General features: G+C 38.9%; 1 protein-coding gene across 2 annotated transcripts in view; it reads left to right on the top strand.

The window, feature by feature from the left end:
* The window catches only part of LOC141900073 (nipped-B-like protein A), a 35,684-nt gene that overhangs the window by 4,885 nt on the left and 14,552 nt on the right, over positions 1-16,247 (top strand). For both annotated transcript variants that reach the window (XM_074786791.1, XM_074786790.1), the window contains exons 8-29: positions 264-1,034; positions 3,111-3,305; positions 3,640-3,746; positions 3,829-3,915; positions 4,952-5,177; positions 6,119-6,351; positions 7,179-7,279; positions 7,392-7,527; positions 7,847-7,929; positions 8,020-8,149; positions 8,806-8,949; positions 9,051-9,107; positions 9,526-9,612; positions 9,926-10,212; positions 10,906-11,107; positions 11,761-11,907; positions 12,756-12,890; positions 13,233-13,334; positions 13,919-13,972; positions 14,518-14,626; positions 14,746-14,882; positions 15,391-15,531. In XM_074786791.1, coding sequence (XP_074642892.1) covers positions 264-1,034; positions 3,111-3,305; positions 3,640-3,746; positions 3,829-3,915; positions 4,952-5,177; positions 6,119-6,351; positions 7,179-7,279; positions 7,392-7,527; positions 7,847-7,929; positions 8,020-8,149; positions 8,806-8,949; positions 9,051-9,107; positions 9,526-9,612; positions 9,926-10,212; positions 10,906-11,107; positions 11,761-11,907; positions 12,756-12,890; positions 13,233-13,334; positions 13,919-13,972; positions 14,518-14,626; positions 14,746-14,882; positions 15,391-15,531 — 3,671 coding nt within the window. The remainder of the gene's footprint in view (positions 1-263; positions 1,035-3,110; positions 3,306-3,639; positions 3,747-3,828; positions 3,916-4,951; positions 5,178-6,118; positions 6,352-7,178; positions 7,280-7,391; positions 7,528-7,846; positions 7,930-8,019; positions 8,150-8,805; positions 8,950-9,050; positions 9,108-9,525; positions 9,613-9,925; positions 10,213-10,905; positions 11,108-11,760; positions 11,908-12,755; positions 12,891-13,232; positions 13,335-13,918; positions 13,973-14,517; positions 14,627-14,745; positions 14,883-15,390; positions 15,532-16,247) is intronic.

Genomic DNA, 16,247 nt, shown 5'->3' with positions numbered 1-16,247 from the left:
GGTTTATTCCCTGCTGTGTGCGCTATAGGCTCAATTCTTTGTCCTTTGGTGGGGACATCGAACCAGCCGATGATGCCTCGGCGAGATAAGTGATAAAGCAAAGTTATCATTAATCCAACATAGAGACATCGTTTGTGGCTTCGAAGACGGAATTCTATCTAATACTTCAAAATAATTCCATTCAATCTAGTTACTCCGTGAAAATGATTATTAAAAGAAAAAAATTATGATAGACACCTTGTATTCTATCGTATTATTTGCAGTGACGAGGATCGATGATCCATTGTTAGACGAAGAGCATTCCAGATTGAAAATCAAGCGCAAACGCAACAAATCGAATAAAGACGAGGACGTGTATCAGGTGATTTCATCGAAATCTAATCAAAGCGACCATCGTTTGACGTTGAAACTATCGAAAAGACAAATTTGCGCAAACGAATCGCCGATATCTCCGTACGCCGTGTCGTCGGGCGCCGATATTCCGCAGTCGGTGCCGCCGGATTTACTGTCGACGGTGCGCGTGCCGCCATCGTCAAAAACTAATACGGACGACGGCGTCGCCGGGTTGCATAATAAAAACAACGCCGGTTCTCATTCTAAGACGACATCGTCGCACGATCAGTCTCGTCATAAATCGAATAAAACTGTGGATATTAACAACAAGCGGAAAGAATTGAATTCGTCGTCGTCGTCCGCAAAAACGTCGCATAAACTGAGTCGGTCGAACGAACGTTCTCATCACCATCATCATCACAATTCTTCTTTGACCATCGACGCGAAAATCCCGGCGGACGACGCGGCGTCGCATCGCAAACGAAAGCGTTCGGTCGATACTGATTCGTTGCCCGAGGACGTGTTGCACAGCATCGCCGGCGGTGGCTCGGGTCGGACGTACGCCGAGCGTATCGGTGAATTCACAGCGTCGCTATCGGAACGAGTGAAACGACGGCGTCGAACCGTGCTGCAAAACGACGTCAATGACGACGATTCGAATTTCGAAAACGAAATCGTTAAAAGATCCGATTCGCCTGAACGTAAGTTTTGTAATTATTAACTTCGTATTCATATTGTTACCTGCTACAGATATGGTGAAACCTGTCTGATGTGAATCGGTTAAGACGAAATTCATACGGTTCATGAGAAATCCTGATTTAACATCAGTGTGGACTCTAACCTGGAAAACTGGGAAACTCTGGGAATTTGATGAAAACTCGGGGTTGGGGGGGATTCGGGTAATGCTTTTGACTACATGTTTCTTTATCAGTACATGATTCGATGATAAATGAATGAATTGTGTTAAATTTTGTGTAATCAATAGGAAAATCAAAGGTTTGCAAATGGATGGAAAGTGAAAATCATATTTCATCTAGGTTTATGTTCTACGGGTTAACCAGGGCTGCCAATGTCTCCGATTTCGGCAGAGTTTGCTACGGTAAAACCAGTAGAACTCCAGTGCTACAGGAGTGGTGAAAATACTACGCTCGAGCGTTGGTCTCATTCCAGTACTCCGCCGAAGAGTCAATCGAATACGCCCATAATCAATTTCACTCTGGTGTTCCGTTAGAATGCCAATCGAATACGCTCAAATCAATTTTGTCATTGTTAAATCCTATCCACAGAACGGTAGTCTTTGGTTTGTGCGCATGCGCAGTTATCAATAAGCGATCATGAAATGTGATAGTCGGAGGTTGGATTTAGTGTTCACCTGTTAACATGGCGGCATCGTTGTCTGATTTGGATTTTTCGGCAAACGAATCAAATTCCGATGATGATGAAAGCGAATCGGAAGAAGGTGAAGTAACTGCGAGGAAGAGAAAATCCAAACAAGGGACTAGTAACGAACAACAGAATAAAAAAACCCGTGTCGCCAATCAAAAATTCAGAGCAGAATATACGTCCAAGTATCCGTGCATTGTTCCATCTCAAATATCAAATAGTTATGCATTGTGTACTGTCTGTAACCTTGATTTTCTCGTTATACACGGTGGGTTGACAGATGTCAGGAAACGTTTCGGCTGCTGTCGTTTCGGCTGCTACTGAGAATCAATGATTTGCTACTATCACTAGAATGTTTGATTTTGCCCTGCTACTGACTGAAATAAGAAAACTACGATCAAAATTGTATTGTGTTACTACAAAAAGAATTGTGAAGTTGGCAGGTCTGGTTAATCTTGAAAATATCTGTATTTAGATCAAAATCGGAATTAAAGCAGGTTTGACTTAAATTGAATTTGAAAGTAGTACGCTGACAGGAACCAATTCTGGTGTGTTGTCGACCGGGGAGAGAGGGTTACTGTAGGGCTTGCAACAGCGGACCTTTGCTCGGAAGGCTTCACCAATTTCAATATCATTGGTTTCTCGTTTGCCATCAAGCTTTGGATATTGAAATTGTCAGATTATTATCGAGCATTTGACCGAGTGAACACGGTGTCTTAGAACCCTAGTTATCACTAGCTATATTGTAAGCTGTAGTCATCGTAGGTATTGCCTGAGTAATGATGCTGAAATTAAGGTACTACATTTTCTGTGTCACCCCAGCGCCATCCTATGCGGCAATGAGCTATCTGACAGTATTCCTCATCAATTTTGCCTTCAAAAGCTTTGTGTTCATATGGCTGCCTCAACGCACGCCAGGCAACTTTTAGCACCCAAGGTTCTAAACAGATACTACGAAATGAATAGAGCTGGTAATACGTCATTGGTAATAAGTAGAGCCCCAGTTAGGTTTTTTAACCATCTCCTCCATCTCTCGGCAGCAACAAAATTAGGTGGCAGTTTTTTAAACCTGACAGTTAATGATACATTGACATCTGAATGTGAGAATAAAAGAATTAATGCTGTTTCAACAAAATGTGTGAGGGCGTTAATCCCAATTGAATAAAAAACTCAAATATTCAGCTTATCCAGAAAATGTATATGAAAATCCAGCTGAATGTCGAAAATGTGTGATTCGGTGGCATGGAACATTAGATACCTACCACTCCAAGCCCCCACTGGATAGATTAAAAAGATTAATGGCAGAGGCATTTGTAAGAGCCGATACTGTGGCCTTCATTTGATTGACTGAATATATGCTTTCGATTTTGTATTCCGACTGTATTCTGTTTTAGCGCCAAACAAAGAAACTGCTAAAGAAAAGGAGAAGAAACTTAAACGTCGGGAGCGTGATAAGTCTCGAATGGTCGTTTTGAAACCGCTTACGACCGATGAACTGATGGAATCTGGAACATTCAAACGATTTGTCGGTTACGTCGATGAAGTCATCGAATCGACGGAAGATCTCAATTTAGCAAACATGGAAGCAGGTAACTATAAAAGTCGGTGTTAGAGAGTTAATCCTTTCTACGTGGAGCTTCTGATTGAAGCGTGTAACTGACATCAGGACCACCTAGAATAGAGGTGCCTACCTCAATTTGTTATCTTTAGACGCTAATAGATGATGTATTTGAAGTATGTGGCATAAGGACATCATGAATAGTGTCTGATCTGATCCTGTACTTATTAATAATCGCAATGCTATTCTTTTCATTTATCCGAATTCGACAATCTACCAAGATTATACGCATCCCAAGGTTGGCGGAGATTCGAGGGTCTACTGTTGTCTAAATTTGATGGTTAACAATTTTTTTTCTCCCATAGATGAAGATGAAGGTGAAGTACCCAATGATGTACTGGTAGCTAGGTCGCTAGTTGCAGATATTTGTAGTGAGGCGGCTAAACTGAAATCAGTTGGTGTTATGAAAAAGGTACATATTTTGTGCATTTTGTCATACACTTTCGAGACTGTGCAAACTACTCTTGTATTTCTATTTGTCACTTGTTCTATAGATTCCTCGAGATAAGCTTATAAAACTGATGACCGTTCTACAGTGGAATATTAAAGACGCGTGCAGACTTATTCCCTGCTCGCCACATGTAAGTACAATATTAGAAATCTGATGTTCTAAGGAGGGGGATATATTAGAAACCGTGCTGTAAGGAGGGGCAGTTACAAAATCATTCTCATTGAAGGGGATAGATTAGAAATCATACTTTACAGCAGGGATAGATTAGAATTGATCATACTGTGCTGAAGGGATGGATTAGAAATCATACTTAACGGAGCTGGCAACCGTCCCTGAAATTCGTTGGATATCCCTTATTGATGAATTACTGAAAACTATGGTCAATGGACCAGTATCAAATGTCTAAATGATAACTTCAGCAGTTAACTGGACTGGTTTAGTTTTGTATGATCTTCAGAATTACCCGTATTATCAATGTAAAATCCGCTGATTAGACCATAGTACCATCAAGCCCATGATTTAAGATTTCTTATGTAGTTCAGGGGAGTAGACACGGTGACAATTAAAAGTTCATTGTTTATCCACCAGTTATCTTAAACAAGCTAGTGTTTATCCACCACCTTAAACAAACTAGTGAGCAATTGGCCCCTGTATTGTCTCCACAATGATTCTCAGATTTTGCACCATCAGATAGTCTCAGAAGTCCATTGTGATAGTTTTGAGAGCTTGTTATTTGCCAAAATCATGTCCCTCTTCGATTGTTCCTCATTCGGATACTCGCTTTATCAAACGCCTAGGCTACGTGAGCTCTTAGCAGGGCCGTGCAGCTCATTGTTGTGACATGATTTTCTGCAAATACCAGCGATGATCACATCAAAGACAGGTCGATATATGCACTCTTGCAACTGCCAGCCGCTCAATATGCAACGAGTCCCACTACTGTTGTACTTTCTGCATCGCAACACAACCATGTCTCCCATTCGCAATCACCTTGCTTCTCTTGCAACTGAGTGACTCGTTGCACACTGTTGCCAACCCATCTGTGGCGAGTTGCAACGCAGTTTGCCTTGAGTCGCGAGCAGTTGCTAATCAACCTGCCTCCACCTTTTGAAAGACGAACAATATTTGCTCTACTATGATATCGCATACTTTATTATTATTTCTAGGATGGAGATGCCGACGACGATCAGTTGTGGCGTGAGTTGACGTTAGACCGCGTGAATCGCAGCATCGACGCCGCGCTGATATCGCTGTACATTATGACATCGCCGAACATGCCCAAACAAGTTTACATCGACGACGTCATCGATCGTTGCGTCATGTTGATCAAGTTCCAGCTCACGAATTCCGTTTACCCGGAATATGATCCAGTTTATAGAACCGTAAATAAAGGTTTGTTCATTTGTCTTATTTCCAAAATCATTGGTAGGCCATTGAATGTATTTATTCATCTTGTGCCATTGATAAATGTCAGGATTAATCAGCAAAACCTGATTCACCTGGAGTTTTTGGTATGACATATCCATTTGAATTGTGCAGAAGTTGGGGTTGAAAATTTTGTGGTTGTTCTATTTGTACTTATGGACTCTAAATGATATTCTGATTTGATACACCCTTTGACTGCTGACACTTACCACCCTATATCTGTGAGGGTGAATTGACAATTTCAGAAAATTGCGCCTCAGATGTATTATTACATTGCCTCTTCGACCCATTGCTGCATATCAATAGTTATTATGATTTCGCAATGCTTGAAAGGGGCTGCTATTCAGTATCCTTTTTCTACTGGCTGAGACCAATTCGACTCGAGCAATGTATCAGCCGTTAATTCTGGGACTCACTTAACTTAGTCATGACCAAGTGGTGGACCGACTTGGTGATTTATATGCTGGTCAATTCATTATCAATTAATATGGAATCATTCATAGCATGAGAAAACTGTTATTGTTCTAATGAGTGATACTGAAAATACAGCTACACGACTGTTTTCATTCCGATTCAAATGATTGACTAAACAGAAGGGTCAGTCAACTCAGTCGCTCAGACGGCTAATTTTTGGATACGCTGTACTATGGGGTAAACACAGCACATGACGAGTTGATGCTATACTCTGCAAAGTGGGGTAGGCAGGGTGAAAGGGTTATAATCAATATTCACTAAATGTAATATACAGGTAGTACATTATCGGTTGCCAAACACAATGTGGGATTTACATGTACCAACTTTGAAATTTGTAAATCCCCTTATTGTCTTATGTTGTGTATTTATTGGCAAGACTTATCTCTAAGCACTTGTTGGCAAACAAATGATGACAATGATAAAAAATTTTCCAGATTATCACGGCAGTTTGAAAGCGAAACGGGCAAGAGCAAGCCAGGTGAAAAGCAAATCTGTACTCACGATGTACAACAAGCTGACGGAGCTGGTCGGCATATTGGCCGATCTCGTCGAGTTGCAAGAATTGACCGATACGGTCGTACTGCAGATCTCATCACTCGGCGTCAGTCCATTCTTCGTGGAAAACGTCAGCGAACTACAGCTCAGTGCAATAAAACTAGTCACCACGGTATGTTGATGTTTTAAAAACGATTATCGTCGGCAATAGATGTTATATAAACCCAATGGTGCCGGCAGAAGTGGTAAATCGACCTTAGAATTATGTCTATTAAGGAGGTTGAGCACCTCAGTCAGTGTGCGACATCTGTCGTCCTTTTAACACCTTTTTAGTAGGATCCAGCCTGCAATTCTTGACAGATTTCCATCAAACTTGGTGTGAGGATGGGGGCTTGTGGGATGTCCACTTCTATTGAAAATGGAAGTCATCGGCCAATATAAACAAGGCCAATAGGCATTTTGAATTTTTTGTTGCAATATTTGATAGATTTCCTTGAAACTTGGTGTGAGGATTGGGCCATATGAGGTGTCCACCCCTATTGAATACGGATGACATCAAATATGCATGCATATCAACCGATATGATTCATCCGTATTTGTTTAAGTTTTTCTCATCAGTACGGCAAATGATATAATAGGTATTTATCCCAGAATCAGCAAAATGCTTTTTCCACGAAAAAAAATCTCAAGGAATACAAGACTACGATTTTCAATTTATATACACCGTATTTAAGTTTCATTGAGGAAATATTCATATTGGCCCAAGTATTGAAAAAAATGAATTCAATTCTAATAATTGATTTATTACGGGTTCATAGTCCTTGGTTAAACATGTCCAGTCCATTACAATGGGGCATAGCAATGAATGTTGGGATAACATGGTATTGCCATATATATTGCTCATGACATGTTCGATGATTGTTGTGACTTTCAAGCTCATTAATTACTGTATTTTTTTGGCATTGTATATATAATAAACTTGTGATTTTTCCTTTGTAGGTGTTCTCACGATATGAGAAGCATCGTACACTGATTATCGAGGATATATTTGCATCCTTAGCTCGGCTGCCTTCAAGTAAACGAAATCTCCGAAGTTTCAGGTATGATTTAGCGTAATTTGATCAGATAGCTTATATCATCACCAATTATTTTAGGTCGGCTAATAGGTTTCCTTATCGATTGATGAATATATCGATCTCTATCCAACTATAGGCTCAGTTCTGAGGAAAGTATTCAAATGGTAACTGCGTTGGTGCTACAGTTAATGCAGTGTGTTGTGCAATTGCCAAAGATCGATCAAGTTAAACCGGGTGAAGAAGTCGATGAGAAAAAAGAGAAAAAGGATAAGGTGGGATAGATTCAGTTCTCGATCCAGTTCATTAAAAAGTTTTCTGTTAAGATTCGACAAGTTGAAATATTGGAAATTACCCTACTTTTTAACAAAAATTATATTTCAACCGACAGAAGTAGGATTCTGTTCTCGACCCAGTTCATTAAAGAGTTAACATTCAACTGGTTGAAATTTTGGAAATGACCCTAATTTTAAACAAAAAACTATATTTGAGCCGACAAATTTAACGCAACACTGGAACTGGATGCTGTGTGAAGATTTGACGAAATATCCAGTCTTTTAAAGTTTTCTAATGGTACGTGAATTATATTTTCAGATTGACAGAGATGTCATGATTGTAACCTCGTACGAAGTTGCCATGCGAAGTGGTCATAGTTTCTTGTCTGTGTTTTTACGGAAGTAAGTTTAAAGAAGTAAAGCCGATTTAAGTGAAAAATTTAAAAAATAAGAAAACCCAATCTGAAATTCATGTTATTTTCTATTGAACAGATGTGCAATCAAAGGGGAGGATGACTTCCGACCTTTGTTCGAGAATTTCGTTCAAGATCTTCTCACAACAGTGAATAAACCGGAATGGCCGGCAGCTGAACTGTTACTCAGTTTACTTGGCAGGCTTTTAGTAAGTGTTGAATGATTATGAAATTAAATGTTACTCGACTTTCCACATTGCCAACTTTGATATAGCTAAAAATGATCAGATTCCTTTCATGAATTGAAAAGTGATCTATTCCTTATCAATTAATTCTCGGGTTCATTGTGTAGGGCATGTTCAATATCCTGAATTTCCCATCCTCCCTCGCAGGTATTCGAACCTGATGGCATCGCTACTCTCAGCCACGGCACGTAACCCTTCCACCAGCACTAGACCTGGTGCACAGGTACATGTGCACGAAACGTTGCGACCCCTGTGGCAAATTTCACGAAAAATCTATAAATGGAAAAACCCGTATTGAGATAATATGGGATTTTTGGTAGGCTGGTAATGACGCATGTACTTGGCCACTCGGGTTTAGTGTGGCAGGGTTTCCTACCAGGGCGAGTCTCGATGCCATCAGGTTTGAAGCCCTGAAATTTCCTGAATTCGGTCAAGCTTTATTCTGTACTAGTAATGCATGTAGCGTAATGCTTATGTTCACTTGTACTGATTCAGATATAGTGTAAGGATTTCACTGTATAGTACAGACATATCTAGTGTTCACAGTGTAGTACAGACATATCTAGTGTTATCTGAGAAAAATTCACATCTTTAATGGTCTTGTGTTTTGCTCATTTCAGGTTCAACAGTTTAGTAATAAATCAGTTGATATGTCTCTCAGGGTAGCATCGTTGGATTATCTGGGAATCGTAGCATCCAGACTCCGAAAAGATGCTGTATCTAGTCATCTCAATCATGAAACGTTAGAAGAAATTATGGAACAAGTAAATTACATTTTCTACGCTTGAAATTCAATTGATTAGAATGTAGTTGCTGAACTTTGAATTAAAAAGTTCACTATTTCATCACGTTTAAAATTTTTCAGATAAATGAAAGTGAAGACGAAGGTGCGAAAACCAAATCTATAAAGGATAATCCCGATGTGAGTAGAGCAATAGAAGATCGTTATTCAGTAGATTCCGATATATCGCACTGGTTTCATAGTGGATCTTTGAAATTTTTAAGTGCTTGATGGAATTCTTTTTGATGGCCCTGAAAAATGCAACTTTTTCATGCTCCGTTTATTCAAAAGTGCTTATCATATGGTCCATCGGGAAATAGGTTTTGAAATAGTTTCATTTAACAAATGGCTTAATTTGAATATTGACGTGTGCTTAAAGCGCTTAGTTCGATTGGGGCTTAAAACATGATGTCAATTCAATTCATTGTATGAATTGGACCGAGTTCCTAAGTTCCTGGTAAAAATTTGATTCTTGAGTTCAAAAATGAAATTTACTTCTCAATTTTTAAATGATAACAATGGAATCCTGATGGTGAAATTGTATTAAATTTTAATTCAGATGGATCATAATGACAAAACTCAAGTGCTTCAGAAGTTGATGTTGGAGTATTTAGCGCACAACGCGGCTAGTGATCCGTGTTACCATGTAAGTACAGGCGTGTTTAGATATTCATCCGCAACACAAACAGGTGAAAACTCAAAGTGCATTTCCGTTAGGAGTTAGATGTTAAATTCATGTAGTTGCACGTAATTACACTCAGGATCAGCCCCAGTTGTGCATCGGAAAACCTTTAGTATGTTTGATACAAAGGGTTATTGCATCGAATGATTAATTTTAGTAAAGATATCGACCAAAAACCTTTCGACCAAATGATATATTTTCGTTTGATTTTCGAGCTGTACCACCAGCCACCGTTTATGTTCTCTAAAATTGAATGTGCTCATTGTATTGTCTACAGTTCGCTAGACAGTTCAACATCGCTCAATGGTACCGAGACAGTTCTGTGCAGGCCGAAAAGGTATCGAAAAACAAGCCAACGCCAGAGAAATGGAAGAAGAAATCTCGCCGGAAAACGAACAGTGACGACGACGATGCCGATAACAGCGAGGATGAACCGGATGATGCCGACGATGAGGCCGTTAGAGAGATGGAGAAAACGAAGGAATTATTGGACCAAACTGAAAAACGCAAACGGTTTATGCTGTCGCAAGTGAAAGCTTATACGGGATCGTTATCAACCTATAAGTGAGTATATGAAACTAAGTTGCTACTATGGGATATTTCGTTATTCAATGAATTTTCTGAATTGACCAATGAGCCATGAGGATCAAGCTGAAATCGTTAATACTGCCTGCCAGTTGGTAAGGAACCAATTCCGATTGCCTGGGCGCAAATATCAAGCATTGATACGCTAAGAGTGACAAAAAGTGGTAGGCAAGAAACACGTCAAATTCATCCTGCTTTGAATCATGTTAATTCCAATATTTTGTGTGTAAAAAAAACACTTCATTTAGTGCAAACCATACTAAATGGGATTATTTGCGCCATCACAACATACTACTTAAGAACACATTTCGTTTTTTGGCACACTAGTGGCCTCAATGTTTGAAACGGAACTAATCAAAAACGAAGTCGTATCTTAATATAGAATTCAAAATCACTCTACATAGCAGGTGCATCGGACTAAGATTCATGGCACTTGAATGCGCAAGCTATGGAAAGACTTGTAATAAATCAGAACCCTGAATAAAAAGTTTCCTCGCTTAGGCAAAGTTCTAATGTGTTGAGAGATTGAATATGACAGAAATGTCTAAATTGTGGTGATTGTAATTTTGATGGCTAGAATTTCCTGATTCAAAAAAAATTGGGTGTGAACCTAGAATAATCATAAATGTTTAGAACTCAATTGCCAGTTTATACGTCAAATTATTTTGTCAGGTCATCGAGAACGAGCATGGATTACGATCACGCGTGTTGGGTGTCGCGGTATCTAGCATCGAATCGGCCGTTTTCACAAAGTTTCGACATATATCTCACTCAGATATTGAAGGTACTTTGTGAAACTGCTGTCGCCGTACGAACGAAAGCAATGAAGTGTTTGACGTCCGTTGTCGAAGCAGATCCGAGCATTTTAGCGCGGGTGAGTCAATTTGGTTGAGGTATTCTTTGGGACGATCCCATACTCTTGTAGTTATTTTTCATATGCTGGATTTTTTAAGCGCTGCATTTATTGTTCAGTGTATGGCATCAGGACTGCTTAAGTAGCAATGCTTTAAATCCGCCAAAAAATACAGAAACTAGCTTAATTTTGGCGTGTATATTTAATATTTCTGATTGGAGCGGCAGATATTTTATAAGGGGTTGCTGATTTTCGGAGGGGTGTATGTATAAATGAAAGGGGTGGCCACACCCCTGGAAATCTTTTGTGAAGAACACTGTTTAGGGATGAGAATTTACTTTCCTCGCTTTTGTGGATGTTAAAATTTTTGGTCTTGTCAGACTTCAGGGTCTTATTCGCAAGAATCCAACTGATTAATTGCTACAATCTACGAGACAGTTCATTGGATACTAGTATGTCGACAAGATGGATGCTGTCATTGTCAATGACATTTTGAATCGATGAAAAGGGAATGATTTAAGATATCAATTCTCCCGACGTCGTTATGAATGATATGCAGAAATATGAATCCTATATTTTCATGTTAAAAAATTAAATTCACAAATACGTCAAGCTAGAATGAGCTAGAATTTATCTGTGTGATTGATCCATTTTATTCATGTATAACGTTTCAGCCTGATATGCAGCGTGGTGTACACGGTAGATTTCTGGACCAATCAACGTCAGTCAGAGAGGCCGCTGTTGAACTCGTCGGAAAATTCATTCTCATCCGTCCTGAGCTTATAAACCAGTATTACGACATGCTCTCCGAACGAATACTGGTAAGTGTTAACTTTTCGTGCGCTGAATCCAACAAACGCTGGGGAAATGATTTTCAAATTGGTACAGACTGACAAGCGGGATTGTGAGCTGGGTGCTCTCTTTCCGGAAATAACTTCTATCTACGTTTTGTTGAAACGATATCCAGCACCGAGGGAGTGTGTTGGAAAATGGACCTTTTTTCGGTAGAATACCAGAAAGCTTGTCCATTTTAACCCATTAGCACTCAGAAATTTCACTATGTAGTGTCAATTACTCCTTAGAAAATTCAAGGGAAAATTGAAGTCACGATACCGAATTGCTCATTTGCTGTTTGTTTTCATGCATTACAAGTTTGTGTTATTTTGTAGCAAATAGTCAAGGCTTTCAGATGATATGAGCGCTCAGATCAGTCATGTTCTTCCTCCAAATTCTCAGAATTCAAATTAGAAGACGTTGATTTCTGACTTGGGTGTCTAGTTTAGCATAAGCTATTCGGTTCGAATCTTACTATAACCGTTTTTGAGCAGCAAACGAAAAAAGTGTCAGGGTGGATTCGGGCAGCTGGAGTATTTAATAGGCATGGCTGATACAGGCAGCTTGAGTGCTAGTGGGTTAAACAAAATTTTATTCCTCGCTGAAAATGATTTTTGAAGGTTGGAGGTCAGCTGACAATAGTGCCCTGATTATGAACCAAGTTTTTGGAAAAGTCCTGAAAATTCACTTCCCCTAAAGGGTATAATCCCTGCAATAGAATGAAACAGTATCCAAGTTCATTACAACAAATGTCTACTCCGCTGATATGATATACATTTATAGATCTATGTAATGATTATACACACCCACAATAATTTGGTGAATTGATTTGCAGGACACCGGTATTAGTGTGCGTAAACGTGTGATCAAAATTTTTCGAGATATCTGCCTGGAGCAGCCGGAGTTCCCTAAAATACCGGAAATGTGCGTTCGTATGATACGAAGGGTCAATGACGAAGAAGGAATTAAAGTAGGTTGCTTTTAAGTGTTTAAGTGTGGAAGCTGAAAATCTTTGCCTGTGGACGGACATTGTCCATAACTTTGATATGAATGAATACCTTTGAACTGAGTTACTCTTCAAAATGATTGCGTATAGCCAAGTTGTTGGTGGCTCCTCAAATGTTTGGTTTTGGCATCGGGTATCCTTCATGGAAACTTTCGGTTTTGAAGTGAAATAAGTTTTGGAAAAAATGATGTTTTCATAATTTAATTCTCGAGCATTTGATGGCAGTTAATTATTTGGTAAACATTGACAGGCAGACAATGAACCGGTTGATTTATTCAACATGACATTTTTTCTTGTTATTTTTAGAAATTGGTCAGTGAGGTATTTCAGAACATGTGGTTCACGCCGACTAAAGATCGAAGTAATCCCGATAAATTAGTCCGTCGCGTTATCAACATATCAGAAGTGGTACGTAACTTATCGTAAGCTCTAGTTGTGTATAAATCAGTCTTAGATGATGCAGCTCCCTTCAACTGTATACGGTAATTGGAAACCATCGTCTATGGTGTATACAGATGCTTCTACCGTATCACATTTTCCATTTAACTCGGGCAAATTTTTTGCAATCTTTTAGTTTAGCCCTCAGTTCGTATCAATTTTATTTAAGAGTCGTGGTATTTCAGTCGAAGAGTCCAACTTCATTATGAATATAAAACGGATAGTTATACGTGGGATTAGTGGGCAACGCAAAATACCTATGAATGACCACAGAGTCTTATAGGAAAAATTAGCTCAGACAGGAAAATGTTAAACCTGGAAATGGGGAGAATACTCCCTATATTAGACTTGTTAACCATGTTGTAAAGACCATCTTCCTTTTAGAAATAAACAATAATCTTAGATAACCATAATTGAATGTCACTTGTTGAAATCATAGCAATTCAAAAAATCACTAAAGATCGTTCTCGTATATCAATCAATAGAGTTTAGTTTGACTGCAAATATTTTCTAACGTAACGATCTATTGACCTTATTGTAATGTCTTAATTTAGGTTTCAGCGTGTCGTGACACGGGTTACGAATGGTTAGAACAGCTTATTGAAGCGGTAAGTTCATCTGCAAATACGAAATCCAGTTAATTTGGGTAGTTGCGCGGAGACATTTATGACGGATGGTGTTGAACCAATTTTTGAATAAATCTTTTCATTCACCGCAAGTCCTACAATTTTCATCCAATCTTTCTACTGCCATCAACCAAACACAGCTGAGCTATCTCAGCTGAAGGGCTGTTGTTCACAGTACAACTAAAACATCATTCTTTCTCCAATTGTAAGAACTATGATCCACAAACATAGAAAATTTGAGTCGATAATCGACATGATTTTCATTTGGTTCAACAAAATTATTGAAGACAATTATGGAATTATCAAACTTACTGTAGTTATGACTTCAATTAGGGATGAAAGACCATCACTGGTCATAAGTCTAAGCTACTGATTACTGAAACCAAAAAATTGAACAAATTTGCTATGAAATTGATTCAAGTGTTATAGTTGATCGAAGTGAGAAAGTGATATTTTTTATTGTTGTGTATTAACTAAACAGTTTAATTAAATGCTTTTGGTAAATCAGGATTATTATTCTTTTGTAGCTTCTCAAAAAGGAGGATGATCAAAGTCAGAAACCGGTGCTTAAAGCTTGCCAACAAATTGTTGACTGTCTCGTAGAAAATGTGCTGTCTCTTGAAGAACAAACAGTTGGTTAGTAGATTATTATAGTTGTGAAATATTCTTCAAAAAATTGAGTAGAAACTGATTTGTCACTTACTTCATATTGCACTCTTGTTGATAACCCTGATGCATTCACAATTTTTATTCAGATTCATCTGATGGAAAGAAACTGAATCATCGGCTCGTGGCCTGTATGGCAACTTTACATCTGTTCAGTAAAGTACGGCCAGACTTGTTAATCGAACATTCGATGACGTTGCAGCCATATCTCAATATCAAATGCATGGTAAGTATGATTTTACCTTTAACATCGGTCAGTTTTTAGCTCTGACCTCGTGGTCATTCTCTCCGGGAATCGGTGAACCAATGACATGAATGAATTTTGCTTCAAGAAACCTGCTTCACATGAATCTGGTCTGGACTATACCTCCTGAATGTTAGCATCTACTAACAACTCAAAAGTTTCTAAAGGAAATCCCCTTGAGCCCCATTGGCCTACATTCAATGAGAGCCTGTGGCCCCAACATTGTCCTTTGGCCATTTTGGAGTGAATTGTAATATTCCACACCAGCCGAAATACCTTGCATGTGTTAGAAGTCCTGTATTAGGAAAATATGTTAAAATACTACTAAATGATAGAAATTACTACGAAATCTAGAATTTGTTCGATCACGAAAAGTATTAGGTTGGTCATTCTGCCTGTATATGGTATTCCTATTGTGGGTTATTGCAGTAGCATTTGATCTGGTTGCTGATGGTTGATTTTGATTGCGGCTCTATGATTTCATTCACAGACACAGAGTGATTACATGGTAATACATTATGTGGCTCGCATATTGGAAGTAGCTGTTCCAATGATGGAACACCCGAGTGAAAGTTTCCTCGCGCAACTCGAGGAGGACATGATGAAATTAATACTCAAACATGGTATGATGGTAAGTACATTTTTAGCCCACTTGGGACTTTAGTCCCAGTGGGCTATTGCGTTCACTTTTCGTCCGTCGTCCGTCCGTCCGTAGACGGAATCCAGTTATTTTGGGAAGTTTGGAAGACGCTTCAATGTAATGTCTTGATATTTGGGTTACACATGTATCTACCCTAGACACATCTTCAGCCCAAAAACTGGCCCTGTCAGATTCAAGATGGCCGACTGGCAGCCATTGTTGTTCGCCAAAATCAGCACTATTTACACATTTTTGAACTTTTTGAGGGAAATTTTGAAGACGCATTGATCAATTACCTTGATCTTTCGTAAGTGGGAAAAAATGTTTCCACATTATATTGATACCTAAGCGTATTTTGTTACCACAATCATTTAGAAAGTTGTAGCTCATAACGTGTTCTATGACTGTGGTGAGTTTCAAGGTCATTGGTTTTTGTATATGGCCACTAGGGGGCGTTGAATAATGCAATATCTTAGTATTTCTATATTATATTCGTATCAATGCATATTTTGTAACCACAATCAATTGCAAAGTTGTAGCTCATGACATCATCTATGGCAAGTTGTGGCAAGTTTTAAGGCCATTAGTTATTCTATATGGTCACCAGGGGGCGTTGAATAGTAGAATAACTTAGTATTTCCTCATTATATTGGTACCTAGGCATATTTTGTTACCATGATCAATTACAAAGTTATAGTTCGTGACAT

This window comes from Tubulanus polymorphus, chromosome 2, assembly GCF_964204645.1.
Source record: "Tubulanus polymorphus chromosome 2, tnTubPoly1.2, whole genome shotgun sequence".
In the NCBI taxonomy this organism is placed as follows: Eukaryota; Metazoa; Nemertea; class Palaeonemertea; order Tubulaniformes; family Tubulanidae; genus Tubulanus; species Tubulanus polymorphus.
The sequence above is the reverse complement of the archived record's forward strand: the minus strand, read 5'-3'. Positions and strand labels throughout refer to the sequence as shown.